Source organism: Salpingoeca rosetta (assembly GCF_000188695.1).
Source record: "Salpingoeca rosetta unplaced genomic scaffold supercont1.1, whole genome shotgun sequence".
Taxonomy (NCBI): domain Eukaryota; class Choanoflagellata; order Craspedida; family Salpingoecidae; genus Salpingoeca; species Salpingoeca rosetta.
Genome location: NW_004457740.1, coordinates 1302535 through 1316843, shown reverse-complemented (window position 1 = coordinate 1316843; position 14309 = coordinate 1302535). Strand labels below are relative to the sequence as shown.

Here is a 14309-nt window from a genome sequence, read left to right as displayed (position 1 = left end):
CACACACACACACACACACACACACACACACACACACACGTGTGCAGGGTATGTTTCGCACCTGGTGCTGATGATCAGCAAATACCTGCAGCTGCCGCTGCGGTATCCCATCAAGCTGCTCGGCTCGCGATCCTCAATCACAGACGACATCGCCTTTGACCGCTCCGACCGCCCTCGAAGGTCTGTGTTCCCCTCTGTGCTGGCTGCCCCACCTCACTTTCTCATGGCAGCTCATGCGGTCGTTCAACACACACACACACACACACACATCTTCCTGACTTCCTCACCACTGCAACACTGCACCACGACGATGATGATGGTGATGATGGTGATGATGATGGCGGTTCGCAGGTTCCCGCTGTATCCGCGTGTGAAGGACCGGTCCATGTTTGAGCGGGGCGTGTTCCTGCTGAACAAGGACGTGCAGCAGCTGCTGGAGCACCACGGCATTGGCGTGCGCGATGCGTTGGCCACGCTGCCAAACATTCGCCGCCTCATGCTCCTCCTCTACGACTTCACCAAGGTGTGCACGTACCCCTCCTGACCGCATATCACTCTGCCTTGTTGTCTGCGACATGTGTGCGTGTGTGTGTGCACGTGTGTGTGTGCGTGTGCGTGCGTGTGTGTGCATATGTATATGTGTGTGTCTGTGTGTCTGTCTGTGTGTCTGTCTGTGTGTCTGTCTGTCTATGTGTCTTGTCTGTCTGCCTTCCCCCTTACATTTTGTGTCACTCACCACAAGCAACATGCTCTGGCACTGCCACCATCAACCAACACTTTGACACGACAGCAACACAACCCGGATCATGGCACCCCGGCATAGCGCATGGTCATCTGTTGTCCGCTGCGGCTCTTGTTGCGTTCATTTGTTTCGCGTGGTATTGTTGTAATGTTACCAATACATGGTTTACTGTTGGTTGTAGTTCAGCTGCGATGAGGTGGTTGGTGGGAGGGCAGTGAATGAAGGGGCAGTCGCGAGCGAGCAGGAATATAAATGAAAGGAAGATCGCGTACCAGACACACACACACACACACATAGAATCGATATGACACACCACCACGTGCACCTCATCACAATACACAATAAAACCACCACACACAACCGCGCTGAAACTAGTGCACACACCTGCTAAAAGCACGACAAAGAGGCTTAGTACAAGGGCCAAGAGCAGATAGAGCGGCATTCAGGGAGAAAGCGGTGACAACGAAAGCAGATTCCATGTGTGTGTGTGTGCGTGTGTGTGTGTGTGTGTGTGTGTGTGTGTGTGTGTGTAAGGTGAGCTGGAAGGGTGAGCTGAACAACACCGACGCTGCCTGCTGAGGCTCTCAATGTATTCACTGTGGCTGGGGTGTGTTTGGGACTTGTAGCAGCTCTGTGGCAGTGCTGGCAGCTCCTGTGTTGGCCTTTGCTGCGGATGACTCGCGCGGTCGGTCTCCGCGCCGAGATCTCGCTGCAGGGACGATGGTGAGCTGGTCCACTCGTGGGTTGGCGATGAGTTCTGCGGGCCCGTCTCGCGCGCGTGGGCCTGTTCCAACAAAGATGACGTCGTCGTTGTCATCCTTGCCAATGATTGTGGCCTGTGGTGCCACCTTGGCGGTGTTCTTTGACTTCAAGTAGCTCAGCACCGCACATCCCATCCAAGCCAGTGCGCACAACACGCCCACCACAATTCCCGCGACTGGGACATGTCCAGTCATGCCGCCGCGGCTGTTGGCGCTCTTTGCTCGTGTGCCTTCTTGCTTGCTTGCCTCTTCTTCTTCTTCTTCTTCTTCTTCTTCTTCCTCCTCCTCCTCCTTCACTTGTGCTATCTCTGCCCATACACCACCGCCATCAACACCCACTGCTGCTGGGGATGTCCTTGCTTGCCGGTCGGCCGTGAGCTTCAAGGTTGTGTCGTTGTCGTTGTGTGTGGGTGTTGTTGCCAACGAAAATCGCTCACAAACGCAAACAAACACTCGCCGCACACGAGGAAGGACAACAACATCCAAGACACTCAACAAGACAGCCAGATACACACGCCAGCGAACCAGCCAGCAGGGAGCGGGACGTATGGTGCTGGGAGAGTGAAGGGAAGACAAGCAGAGAGGAGACAACACGTTGTAAGCTTGCAGATACAGAGTGGAGTTTGAGAGACAATTGTAACCAAAGCAGTCAGTGTCACACTTGCAACAGCGGTTGACCGTTGCAGGCACGCAGCACGCATCAGCACACAACAAATCATGTTCACGCTGCTGCAAACGCTTGTGCGTGGGTGCCGCAGCACACCCACAGACTTGACGCTGGGCTTCCTTGGACCCGGTTCTGCGGGCAAGACCAGTATTGCGGCCGTGATTCGCGGAGGTGCGTGTATGTGTGTGCGTGTGTGTCTGTGTATGTGCGTGTGTGTGTGTGCGTGTACGTGTGTGTGCGTGTACGTGTGCGTGTGTATCTATGTGTGTGTGTGTGCGTGTTTGCGGCTGTGATGCTGTAGAACATGTTTGATTCACTTGTGCTGGCTGCTATCTCACGGGTGTTTATGATGGTGGGGATACAGAGCCGTTGGAGGAAGTCTCAGAGACCATTGGGCAGGATGTGTTCCACTTTCGGAGAAAGAAGGCCAACATCACCGCATACGATCTCGGTGGTGGCGAGCGCATTCGTGGCATCTGGGAACGCTACTACGCAGAGGTGTGTGCGTGAGTGTGCATGTGGATGTGTGCGTGACCGTGCATGTGGATGTGTGCGTGACCGTGGTTTGGACTTGAGAGGATTCCTCGAAACGGCAGAATGTCAACTACCACATCCACACATCCACACATATACACGCACACACACATTCACTCGCAGCTGTTCTCTCTCTCACTCACATTCGTACACTCACACACGTACACACACATGTCATCCCGCCACCCAATGCAGATCCACGCGTTTGTGTTTGTCGTGGATGCATCTCAGCCTCTGTCAGAGGCACGGGAGGTGTTGTGGAACATGCTGAAGCACGACTTTGTGGGCGGGAAACCAGTGCTTATCATGGCCAACAAGCAGGATGTGGACACGGCCAGCTCGGCGCAGCTCGTCTCACGCGAACTCGCCATTTCAGACCTTGGTACGTTCACTAACACAGCTACACAAGTGCGCGCGTGTGTGTGTGTGTACGTGTGTGTACGTGTGTGTGGCTGGCCCTGAACTTCCCATCGCATCGCGGATGGCGACGACTCAACTCCTTCTTCCATCCAAATGTGCTGGGCCATGCTTGTGACAGCGTCAACACATGGCAAGAGCCCTTTCCAGCTTGTGGAAGTGTGTGCAATTCACTCTTCAAAGGCTGGCATCCTCAAGGCTGTAAGTTGAACACCACACGACATGATGCGTGTGTGCACGTGTAGTCAGCCGCTGTATGAGGCCATTTGGATTTGGTCCTCCCACCTCCATCACTCATCCAAATTGCCTACGCACACACGCGCGTATGTGCTTCAGATTGACTGGTTGATAACGACGCTGTTGGAGGACTTTGAGGGCGCAACGCAGCGGCGCGCGAAAGAGATGCAGCAGCAGGCGGAGGTTGAGGCAAAGGAGATGAAGGAGAAGCAAGAGCGCATTCGGAAACGAAGGGAGGAACGCGAACGAAAGCGCGCACTGGAGGAAGCAGCACAACAACAACAGGAGCAGAAAGAAGGGGACGAAGGGCAATCAGATGCACACGCAGCGAAAACACCGGCAGATGGTCAGTGTGGAATGGAAAGCGCAATCACTTTACTCCACGTTCATGCAGTCTCCAATCCACCATGGTCATACACACGCACGCAACCCTGTGCGCACGCGCAAATATCAGCATTTGTCTCAGCTTGCCCTCACCCCTCTTCCACCACACACACACACGCACGCACACACGCACACATCCACGCACACATCCACACACACACACACATGTTCCACTGCCAAGCAGAGGGCTATCCACTGCCTGGAGAGGCGGTACCGTCATCGTCGCCACCCATCACGGCTGCCCCCGTGTCCCACGACCGCATCGTGCCGCTTACAGATACGGGCGATGGCGACGATGGTGACGATGGCACAGAGACGCAGCGAACCAGGGACGGCGGCAGCGAAGATGAGGGGGATCGTACATCGGTGAAGAACAGCGATGACCTGGAGGTCGAGGATATGTCGATGATGGGAAGCAGAGCGGAGGGGGGTGATGCGGAAGAAAGGACAAGCGACAACAAAGACAACAGCAGTGGCACCGGTGATGGCGATGGGGGTGATGCAGCGAAGCAGGACAGTGGCGAACAACCGCAGAAGGAGCCGTTGTTCTCGCGTGTGAATCCGCCGCTTCCGCAGTCGTTGAATACAGACGACAGAATAGCCGATGCATCGAGCAGGTCAAAGAAACAACCACAACCACAACCACAACCACAACAACAACGACAGCAGCAGCAGCCGAGTAGTGGTGTGAAATTGGCGCCGCTGCATCCACTGGATATCATTTCCGCGGCCAAGAGCATCAAGGACGCATCTCTTATCGAGCTCGGTACCAACCAACACACATACACAGTGTGTGTGTGTGTGTGTGTGTCTGTGTGTGTCTGTGCGGGTGCAGGTGCGGGTGTGTGTGTGTCTGTGTCTGTGTGTCTGTGTCTGTGTGTCTTCTGTAACATCGCATGATATTTCCACCTCTCACCCCGTGCTCGTGGCGCTGTTGCTTTGTCACTGCAACTGCTGCCGCCTTCTTCTTCTCCTGTTGTTGCTGCTGCTGCTGCTGCTGCTTCAGTGCGCGCGGCGGCGAAGGCGTACGCGACGCTCAAGGGCGAGCCCGTGCCAAGCGAAGGCGACTTGCAGTGGAAGATGTACCGTGCAGCATGCAAGGAGTGCTGGCAGCAAATAATCAAACAGGCGCGCAAGGGCAAGCGCTTCAGCATGGATCGCCTCGCTATCCAAGCACACACGGGCTGGTCCGCCATCGTCAAATACGTACGCGAGCACATTCATGATGCACACACAGACACTCACACACACACACACACACAGACACACACACACACTTTCTCTCGTTCCCCGGCGCATATGGTGTGTCATGTTTGTGGCCATGTTTGTGATCATGTGCTCTGCGTTCATTCCATTGTGTGCTGCCGTGACCTCATAACCCTTCTCACACACCTGTCCATACCCTAATTGGCTGCTGTACCAGGCGTGGGATGAGCGCGTGTACGGGCCACGACCACCGCAGCTGACGCCATCGCCAGAGCAGTGGCCGCGCGAGCACTTTGAGACAGACGCGGGATACGAGCAGTACCTGCAGCGGTGGGAGGAAGCACAGTCATTTGATGACCTCACATACGAACAGAAGGAACGCTATCGCCTCATTGCAGAGGTGAGGAAGCAGGGCATGGGGTGCAACACTGCTATGAATGGGCTTGGTCCTGCATGTCTGTGGCTGTTTGTGTGTGTGTGTGTGTGTGTGTGTGTGTGTGTGTGTGTGTGTGTGTGTGTGTGTGTGTGTGTGTGTGTGTGTTTGCTGTGGGAGTGTGAATGGGTTGTGATGAAAGTGTATTCCGCCAAGAACTCACCCTGTCCGCGCATCACGATTCCCTCACCCCCAATCCCCGTATGCGCCGTTTATTGTCCGACATCAAGGTTGAGCTGCACGTGTTCTTGCAGAAGAACCCGGCGTGGCGAAGCGTTCCCGTGAAGCACCGGCAGCAGAAGCTCTTTGAGTCGCTGCTTGTGCTCGAATGTGTTTCCCTGCACGAGCCACAACTCTCCTCCACAGCATAGTGTAACCAACCCCGAAGCCAAAGCCCTTACTTGATCTTGCACGCTTTGTCTCGCCTGTTGTTAGGATCGCTCGCTTCCCTCCAAACACGCGCGGATGGACTAGATTGCCGCCGCGAAAAGTTGCCGTGGCATTGGCGTGTGTTGGCGTGTAATGCGAAATGAAATTCGTCACAAATCACGTGCAAGAAAGATCCAGAGAAGAGTAGAGAGGGTACAGCGAAGAGAGACAAACGCAAGCCGACATGAGCGTGACTTAAATCAAGCTTCATCATCATCATCATCATCATCGTCATTGTGTGGGGCTGTCTCGTCATCGTCATCGTGTGGGGCTGTCTCATCATCGTCGTGTGTGACCGCGTCCGCATCACCATCACTCTGATCGACATCGTGGTCGTCATCATCATCCACATCATCCACATCATCATCATCATCACCATCATCATCATCATTCTCCTCTCTACTAGCATCACCCACATCCTCGCCACCATGACCATCGTCCACAACAGCTGTGTCGTCAACGGTGTCTGTCACCTCGTCGCCCTCGCCACCATCGTGTGCATCGTCGTGTTCTGCGTGGTCATGCGACGACGTCTTGACACGGTTGATGATGGCCTCCAGCTTCGCCTTGCGCTGGGCGTGCCGTTGTCTGGGTGGTGCGAAGCAAGTGAGAGCAATACAGGAGATATGGCGAGCCACGTGGATGTGCAAGGCCACTTCATTCAACCAACGAAACAAACAGACGAGCATACAAACATGCAAGCAACAACGAGCACTAGTTATGGCCGCACGCACACACAAACACACTCACACAGTGACATACACTTGTGCATATATGCACACGTCCCTTTACAAACCCACACACACATGCAACACACAACACATACGCAATGCACACAGGCAGGGCGGGGCACCTTGCGGACTGGCGCTCCTGCCGTCGCTTCATGAGGTCCTCCATGCCGGACTTGTCGGCCACCTCTGCAATGGCGCGCTGTGCGTCGAGTGTGCGCTGGCGGATGGAGTCCAGACGCGCCTGTTGCTCTGCGGCGTGCGTCTCCCGTCGAAGCTGGATAGCGAAGGGAGGGGGCAGCGGTAGTGATCATGCAAGTGAGGGCATCAGTGGCGAGGGAGGAAAGGCGAAATGGTGGCGGTTGTGGAGCAAGCGCCCGTTCATGTTCCTCGTGAGGGTTACATGCACAAGGGATTGACGTGCATGTGCGCGGATCAGACAACTGCACACACACACACACACACACACACACACACACACACACACTTTTGCTTCTTGGCGTCGTTTCTCTTCGGCGAGTCGCTTTTCGCCGAGAATTCTCTTCTGCTGCTCTTCTGTCTCGCGTTTCTTCCGCTCGCGCTCCTCCTTTGCCTTTGCGGCCTCCGCCTTACGCGCCGCCTCCGCTGCCTCCCGCCGCTTCCTGCAGCCGACACACACACACACACACACACACACACACACACACACACACACACACACACACACACACACACACACACACACACACACACACATACGATGACGTGAGGTGACGAAAGCGCTTGCCTCTCAATTTCAACCCTCAAGTGCATTCTTGTGATGATGCCCAGAGATACCACACACAAACACACAAAACGTTCACACTCACGCACACACGCACACACACAAACACAGATCATAAACACAGACATGCACAGCGCACCTTTCTTCCTCTGCCTTCTTCTCCTGCTCGCGTCGCTTGATTGCGTCAAACCAGTCCTCGCCATCGTCCACAACCGCCCGCCACGACTCTGTGTTGTTGTCGTCGTCGTTGTCGTTGTTGTTCTGTTCGCCCTTGTCTGCGGTGTGCGGTGTTGGCCCTCTGCCCTCCACCGCCTGCGGAGACGTTGCACCAGAGGCAGCCTCGCTCCCCGGCTGCGAGCTGTCCTGAGACATGACGCGCTTGGCGGGGGAGCGACGCGCCACAGTACGTGACCCGTCCTGTGTTGTGTTGTGGTGTGGTGTGGTGTGGTGTGGTGTGGTGTGGTGTGGTGTGTGCATTGTGTTGTGGTGTGGTGTGGTGGTGTGTTGTGTGGTGGTGTGTTGTGTGGTGGTGTGCGTCGTGTATGCGTGTGTGTGTGTGTGTGTGTGCGTGCGTGTGTGCGTGTGAAGGGGAGAGGAACGCGATAGCTGCGATGTTAGTGTGGTGCGTGCTACTGCGACATTTGACTGTGTGGGTGTTCGTGGGATTGAGCGGCCGACTTTGCGTGGATTACGCGCGTTCGTGCAGAGGTGCGTGCAACAGTGGGTCGTGGATGCAATGACAACGGCTGCAATTGATGGCACGCACCTGGAAGCTCTTCAGACGGTTGTCAAGCCCCTTTTTCTTCTTGGCGAGATGGTCGCGCCTTGGCCGTGCGCCTTGCGTGCGATCCACGCCCTTGCTGTAAGATCAAGCAGCGAAAACATTAGCGCACAAGCACCACCATCATCAGGACTGCAGCCCAAAGCGCGCAACTGCATGTGCGTGCATGTGTATGCGCGTGTGTCTGTGTTTGTTTGTGCTGGCAGCCTCGCTTCACTTCAGCAATCGACGTGCGCATGCAAAGATCATTCGAGACATGCACGAGCAAATGCACAGCGGAACAGAGAGAGAGAGAGACAGAGACAGAGAGAGAGAGGCGTGCTTGGCACAAGCGCTTGGACCCATGTCCTTGCGTACCGGGCTGGTGATCCAAGCGATGATTTGGCAGTGGACGGGCGAGACTTTGAGGAGCCTGTGGATGAGCTGGAGCTCGTGCGCTTCGACTTTGCTGCGGAAGTGGCACTCCCTGCAAAGGCACATGGTGTTGGATGTGTTGGCAATGGCAGAAGGAGGGGTGAGGCACTGCGCTGTTTCAAGCGATGCAAGCTTGTGCCAGCGCTGATATCACTTTTCAGGCGTTGGGGGGGGGGGCGTGGGGCATCAAGAATCCGCGCACAAAACTGGATCAATGTAAAAACAACGACAAGAACACACACACAGAGAGAGAGAGAGAGAGAGAGAGAGAGAGAGAGAGAGAGAGAGAGAGAGAGAGAGAGAGAGAGAGAGACAGAGAGACAGACAGACAGAGAGACAGAGAGACAGGCAGGCAGACACACACAGGCACACCAAACGCACAAACACACACAGACACACAAACACGCACAGACACACAAACACGCACAGACACACAAACACGCACAGACACACAAACACACAAATACACACCTGGGCGGACTTGGCGGGCGGCCCTTAAAGCACGAGCACGAGCGACGGGGTCGGTCGGCAAGGCATCCTCCTTCTTTTTTTTCTTCTTCTTTGCAATGGTGGCTGAGCTGCTGCTTGTGGTGGTTGTGGCATTGCTGCTGCCACTGCTGGCGCTGCCTGTGCTTGTGCGTGTCTTCATTGCACTGGTTGGCCTTGTGGTTCTGCTCCTTGCTGACGCTGAGGTTGTGCCCGCCGACGGCGATGATTTGGCTGAACTGCCACTGGTGCCTCTGCTCGTCGTGCTGCTGCCCACCACCTTCTTCCTCCGCACATCCGCCATGATGGTGGTGGTTGTTGGTGCTGTTGTTGCTTTGTGGCTTTGTTGTGGTTTGTTGCGCCGGCAAATTCAAATTGAGATATCCATTTTGTGCTGTCGGAGACGGCGTGTCAAGCGGCGCGGGCGTTGCACGTTGTGCCAGCCAGCACAACACGGTTGGAGGGTTGGTGCGTTGGTGCGTGAGCTGCAGGCAAGCGACAGGACAGGAGAACAATGGACCCGATGCATGGTACAACCGGCCGACGGGTCGGTGGCTCGTGGAAGTGTGGGGGTGGCCAAGTCGCTTGTGATACGGGTGGTGTCTGTGACACCAGCAGTGGCAGTGCCACACACAAAAACGGGAGCACACAGAGTGTGGAAGCCATTTCCTCCGCCATCCGCGAGACCATCTCCGAAGCTGTCCGAGCTCGCCCAGGGTTTTCCTCGGGGATGCCGACGCGACAAAGCGACAGCGTGCTGCATCGTCGATGCGCCCCTTCACATCCTCTTGAAAAGCAACGTGCAGGGCCCCTGTCATCCATCTCGCTGCCCTGCCTTCGCCAGTACACGGTAGCTGCAGAGGAAGGCCCACAGCACCAGCGCCACGGCAGCAGCCACCAACGGCGCACTCACGCCGCCACACATGCCACAAAACAACAACAACAACAACAACAACAACAACAACAACAACAACAACAACAACAACAACAACAACAACAACAACAACAACAACAACAGCCCACGCTTGCGCGCGCAGTGTCTGAGCAGGAGTGTGAGTGTGGGTTGCTCTGTGATGGGAACAGCGAAAGTGTCGAGCGTGCAGGCATCGGGGACAGCAAGGAGCGGGCTCCTCCGCGCAGCCCCAGGCCGCGCGCCCGTGACACCGGCAAGTCTGGCAAAACGCGACCACGCCGCTCATTTCCACCAGCTCTCACGGCAGATGGCAGCATCGTGTATCGTGGAGACGACATGCCACACCGGCAGGAGTTTGAAGCGGTGGTTGCACGTGTTATGCTGTTACAGCAAGAAATGAGAGCGCAAGCATCCCACAGGAAGCCCCGCCGCACCACCAAGACCACGTGACCACCTCACTCGCGCACATGTGCTTTCCGTCTCCCCGAACTGGAGGGCTTAAGCATGGTGGGCGGTGTACGCTCGCAATAGCTTCCTCCCTGGCAATGGCTGACCCGTGATGGGCAGATCTCATCCAAGGCGCAGAGCAGGATGGCGGCAACAACGACCCGCAGGGCGAGTGTCCTAAAGGTGCGTGAGCACTTGTGTGTGTGTGTGTGTGTGTGTGTGTGTGTGTGTGTGTGTGTGTGTGTGTCTCTGTGTGTGTCTGTGTGTGTCTGTGTGTCTGTGTGTGTGCCTGTGTGGTGTTGTTTCCTTGCTCACCCACCGCTGCAATTCCTATTGCTTCTCTCCACATAAATACCCGCGTACAGAGCCAACGAACCCGCTCTCAAGTCCGCCCAGCAACGGCCGCTGGTGACGCTTGCCGACAGTGCCGGCGGTGATGTGAGCCGCGTGGTGGCTCGAATCACCACGAGGATGGGCGTGCACGCGTTGTTGGGGGACATCAACTTGGTTTCAATGGACGAGCACGTCAGCCGCACTGTTCTGACACAGCGCGCAGAGCAATGCCAATAAAACTCGGCAACACATGAATGGCACAAGCTGCGTGGACAAAACAAAAAGGAAGGTCCAACACACCAACACGACCAACAACACTCTACACAACACGCCACCACAACTGACGACACGCCACCACACAACGCAACACAACGCAACGACCAGCCGCAAGCAGGGTGAAGAAGCACTCAGCACATTGACATGTGGCGGGGCCTGGCGGACCTTGGTCACATCAGTACCTGCAGCAGCAGCAGCAGCAACATGATATGCGCACGTGTGAGTAGACGTGGACACGTGAGGAACGAAACAGAGCCAATAACAGAGCACACAATCCAACCACACCCCATACCGCCGGGCGCTGGCACGATGTGTGTGCGCACCTGTCGTAGCGGGAGGAGCGGCGGCCCGGCGAGCGCGAACGGCGGCGATCCCGATCCCGCGAACGCGAACGTGAACGCTCTCGCCGGCTGCAGTGTCGTAGTCATGTTGGTGTGTGTGTGTGTGTGTGTGTGTGTGTGTGTGTGTGTGTGTGTGTGTGTGTGTGTGTGTGTGTGTGTGTGTGTGTGTGTGTGTGTGTGTGTGTGTGTGTGTGTGTGTGACATCCGCACAGTGCCAGCACTCGCTAAATCGAACCACTCACTGGAACAAAGCATGAAAGCCTCCGTACCTGCGACGGTCACGATCACGATCACGATCACGATCACGGTCACGGTCACGGTCACGGGAGCGAGAACGCTGGCGGGAGCGGGAGCGCCTGCTACTGCGCGAATCGTCGTCGCGGCGCCGGCTGGCATAACAGTCGAGACACGTGGTGTTGTAGACGGAGGGGGGGGGGAGGATGATGAACACATCACAACAAAGCATAAGCGAACAGAACTCGGAATCAGCGACACACGCATACACATGCACGCGCGCGCATACAGACACTCAAAGTCGGCAGCCAAGTCGGAGGCAGGGGAGAGAAAAGGGATCATGGGCGAGGCACCTTCGCGAGTCGTCGTGGGAGGGGACCTCTGCTATTCTGCGGTGCTTGTTTGGATCGTAGCGGCCCGAGGCCTTGATGTTCTGGTCCGGCCCGCCAATGCGCGTCCCACCGAGCCCGCCGCCTGCCGCGCCCATCAAGCCGTTCGTGTGAGATGACCATTTACCCACACAAGCAGCACTCAGTACAACACACATGCACGCACACATGCACGCGGAGTGACACCTATTTCGCGTCATCACGACACACAGCAGGAGCACGAGCAGGAGCACGATGAGGAGAAAAGACTGACCGAGTCTGCGGGGGAACCAGCCGTCGACGGTGCGGCCGCGCTCAAAGTCGACAACGATGCGCCGCCCATTGAGGCGCATCCCATCCGCATACCGGTACGCAGCTACGCCATGAACACGCACACACACACGCACGCGCACACGCACACACGCACGCACACACACGCACACATGATGATGAGATGATCAGAGGACGAGGGCGACGGAGATGAGCGAACGTACGCGAGGAAATGTGGCAGCGCGTGCAAGGGCTGTTGAGAGTTATAAGCGGTGGAGGCGATGTGCATCAAGAGGGGTGTTGGTGTACCTCGCATGTCGCGTTCGTGTTCAAACTCCACAAACGCGTATCCGCGCGGTTTGCCGCTGATTTTGTCGCGCACCACCGCCACCTGCAACCCCCCCCCCCCCCCATAAGCACGCGCAGGCACCAGCACGCACGCATAGGAGTGCACAGCGTAAGCGGTTGAAACAAGCTTGTGAGCGTGCGTGTGGAGACGCAGTCACGTACATGTACATGTGCACGACTCTTGTGTGCAGCCACAAGCTCGCTTGATGGCCAGCGCAGATGCGGGAAGGTATACCTGTCGGACTTTGCCGTATGACTCCATTTCCTTAAGGAGGTCGTCTTCCGTCACGTCGTAGTTCTGGATCGCACGAAGACAGCAACATCGTCAACCCAAACGCACAGACACAGTTGGTGACAGATGCAAGCAGGGAACGCGCCGGCAACCGGAGGGGAACGAAAGTACCTACACACACCCGCACACACACACACACACACACACACACACACACACACACACACACACACACACACACACGCACGCACACACACACACATCCCACCAGTCGGCCGACGAAGAGCGTCTTGTATGCATCGCCCTGAGCGTTTGGATCCTTCTCAGGGTCCCCTGTTGGTTGTTGGTCGATGGAAAGATAACAATTAAGGTTGGCAAGTGACAACCATTGGAAGTAACAACCATCAAACAGTTGAGCAAGCATGCGGATTGACAGCGTGCACAAGAGAGCAAAGGGTGGTACATTTGGACAGGGTTTGAAGGCATGTGCCACGTCGCCTTGCAACAGACAGGGCATGTGGTTGTGGTCTTGCCACGAAACGTACATTCATCACGCGCTTTCTCCAGCACCACTTTGTTCTTTTCCTCCGCGGCCTGGCGCTGTTGTGGATCCGCAAGACAGACAGCACACAAAGAGAGTTACATCCCATTGTACATGTCAGCGAGACAGCAGTTACATCAAGCGGCGTGAAATCGTTCCAGACAAATGCGCGCACGCACACTCGTACGTGTGTTGCACGTGTGTGTTTGCGTGTGTTGCGTTGTGTGTGAGTGTGCGTGTGCCATTACAGCCATGAAGATGGATACATGTGTTCACCTTCTTTGCCTTGCGCTCTGCTTTGTTCAAGGTGGGCTCAGCTTTTGGGGCATCCTTTGGATCCTCGAACTTGCTCACATAGGTTGCCACCCCAGACAAAGGCTGATTGTATGTCCTGCACACGTTGGGATTCAGTATTGTTGCAGTTGTGGAGTTGTGTTGTTGTGTGGGTGAATGGGGCAGCTGTCACATCGGCCAGAGGAACACAAAATCCATGCACATACACAGATCACACACACACACACGCATGCACGCACACACATATCACACACACACACACACGCATGCACGCACACATATCACACACGCACACAATACCTCTCGTGAGGTTCTGGTGCCAGGTCCTTCTCTGGAATTTGTGGCAAAGGCGGTCTGGGTTTGAACAAGTTCAACAGATAGGGTGGCAAGTACTTGGACATGGCTGCTGGCTCGTTGCTGGTTCGTTGCTGGTACTAGTGGTGCTGCTAGTGCTGCTGTCGTCGTCGTCGTCGTTGACTGGCTGACTGACTGGCTTGCTGGTCAATGTGCCCACTGCACTTGCGTGGTGGTGGAGGTTGTTGTAGGGTGGTGTGGTTGTGGTGAACGTCTGCTGCCAGTGGGTTGTTCCACAAAGACGCTCCCTCGGTCGGTCGATCGTGCTTTGTTACCGACACGATAAAGTGCAGTAAGTAGCCAGTGACCCTGAAATCAGTGTTAGATATTCAAACACGACGACGATGACTCATCATCGAGCAAGAAGGCTGTTTTG

At 55.9% G+C, this 14309-nt stretch overlaps 6 protein-coding genes across 6 annotated transcripts in view; 3 read left to right on the top strand and 3 right to left on the bottom strand.

The window, feature by feature from the left end:
- Nucleotides 1-911, top strand: part of PTSG_11573 (uncharacterized protein) — a 4461-nt gene extending 3550 nt beyond the window's left edge. The window contains exons 10-12 of the mRNA XM_004998790.1: nucleotides 48-180; nucleotides 352-523; nucleotides 791-911. Coding sequence (XP_004998847.1) covers nucleotides 48-180; nucleotides 352-523; nucleotides 791-823 — 338 coding nt within the window. The 3' untranslated portion in view covers nucleotides 824-911. The remainder of the gene's footprint in view (nucleotides 1-47; nucleotides 181-351; nucleotides 524-790) is intronic.
- Nucleotides 912-1335: 424 nt separating this feature from the next.
- On the bottom strand, nucleotides 1336-1638 carry PTSG_00296 (uncharacterized protein; the record flags this gene model as incomplete). Its single annotated transcript, XM_004998789.1, has 1 exon — nucleotides 1336-1638. One exon carries the CDS (start codon nucleotides 1636-1638, stop codon nucleotides 1336-1338), a length of 303 nt encoding a protein of 100 aa, XP_004998846.1.
- A 284-nt stretch (nucleotides 1639-1922) lies between these two features.
- Nucleotides 1923-5927, top strand: PTSG_00295 (uncharacterized protein). Its single transcript, XM_004998788.1, has 9 exons — nucleotides 1923-2341; nucleotides 2535-2668; nucleotides 2900-3086; nucleotides 3243-3322; nucleotides 3458-3704; nucleotides 3927-4508; nucleotides 4749-4948; nucleotides 5166-5348; nucleotides 5612-5927. Exons 1-9 carry the CDS (start codon nucleotides 2221-2223, stop codon nucleotides 5750-5752), a joined length of 1875 nt encoding a protein of 624 aa, XP_004998845.1. The 5' UTR covers nucleotides 1923-2220; the 3' UTR covers nucleotides 5753-5927.
- Nucleotides 5849-9345, bottom strand: PTSG_00294 (uncharacterized protein). The gene is made up of 7 exons (XM_004998787.1): nucleotides 8968-9345; nucleotides 8440-8548; nucleotides 8068-8161; nucleotides 7441-7718; nucleotides 7026-7179; nucleotides 6664-6815; nucleotides 5849-6398 (listed from the first exon to the last, which is right to left on the bottom strand). The coding sequence occupies exons 1-7, from the start codon at nucleotides 9284-9286 to the stop codon at nucleotides 6011-6013; spliced, it is 1494 nt and encodes a 497-aa protein (XP_004998844.1). The 5' UTR covers nucleotides 9287-9345; the 3' UTR covers nucleotides 5849-6010.
- Nucleotides 9346-9380: 35 nt separating this feature from the next.
- PTSG_00293 (uncharacterized protein) lies at nucleotides 9381-10948 on the top strand. Its single transcript, XM_004998786.1, has 2 exons — nucleotides 9381-10525; nucleotides 10708-10948. The coding sequence occupies exon 1, from the start codon at nucleotides 9497-9499 to the stop codon at nucleotides 10343-10345; it is 849 nt and encodes a 282-aa protein (XP_004998843.1). The 5' UTR covers nucleotides 9381-9496; the 3' UTR covers nucleotides 10346-10525; nucleotides 10708-10948.
- Nucleotides 10815-14235, bottom strand: PTSG_00292 (U1 small nuclear ribonucleoprotein 70 kDa). Its single transcript, XM_004998785.1, has 11 exons — nucleotides 13880-14235; nucleotides 13562-13676; nucleotides 13290-13344; nucleotides 13013-13077; nucleotides 12748-12810; nucleotides 12474-12555; nucleotides 12169-12270; nucleotides 11880-12000; nucleotides 11562-11681; nucleotides 11275-11361; nucleotides 10815-11133 (listed from the first exon to the last, which is right to left on the bottom strand). The coding sequence occupies exons 1-11, from the start codon at nucleotides 13978-13980 to the stop codon at nucleotides 11127-11129; spliced, it is 918 nt and encodes a 305-aa protein (XP_004998842.1). The 5' UTR covers nucleotides 13981-14235; the 3' UTR covers nucleotides 10815-11126.
- Nucleotides 14236-14309: the final 74 nt, after the last annotated feature.

Excerpts from the sequence above, each read along its gene's own strand:
- PTSG_00294 (XM_004998787.1), bottom strand. The coding sequence starts at position 9,286 with ATGGCGGATGTGCGGAGGAAGAAGGTGGTGGGCAGCAGCACGACGAGC. Across the intron at positions 8,549-8,967 it reads CGCCCGCCAAGTCCGCCCAG|GGAGTGCCACTTCCGCAGCA; the intron begins GTGTGTATTTGT and ends GTGCCTTTGCAG. Across the intron at positions 7,180-7,440 it reads AAGAAGGCAGAGGAAGAAAG|GAAGCGGCGGGAGGCAGCGG; the intron begins GTGCGCTGTGCA and ends TGTCGGCTGCAG.
- PTSG_00293 (XM_004998786.1), top strand. The coding sequence starts at position 9,497 with ATGGACCCGATGCATGGTACAACCGGCCGACGGGTCGGTGGCTCGTGG.
- PTSG_00292 (XM_004998785.1), bottom strand. The coding sequence starts at position 13,980 with ATGTCCAAGTACTTGCCACCCTATCTGTTGAACTTGTTCAAACCCAGA. Across the intron at positions 12,811-13,012 it reads CGCTCTTCGTCGGCCGACTG|AACTACGACGTGACGGAAGA; the intron begins GTGGGATGTGTG and ends CGTGCGATCCAG. Across the intron at positions 12,556-12,747 it reads CATACGGCAAAGTCCGACAG|GTGGCGGTGGTGCGCGACAA; the intron begins GTATACCTTCCC and ends GGGGGGTTGCAG.
- PTSG_00295 (XM_004998788.1), top strand. The coding sequence starts at position 2,221 with ATGTTCACGCTGCTGCAAACGCTTGTGCGTGGGTGCCGCAGCACACCC. Across the intron at positions 3,087-3,242 it reads ACTCGCCATTTCAGACCTTG|CGTCAACACATGGCAAGAGC; the intron begins GTACGTTCACTA and ends TGCTTGTGACAG. Across the intron at positions 4,509-4,748 it reads CGCATCTCTTATCGAGCTCG|TGCGCGCGGCGGCGAAGGCG; the intron begins GTACCAACCAAC and ends CTGCTGCTTCAG.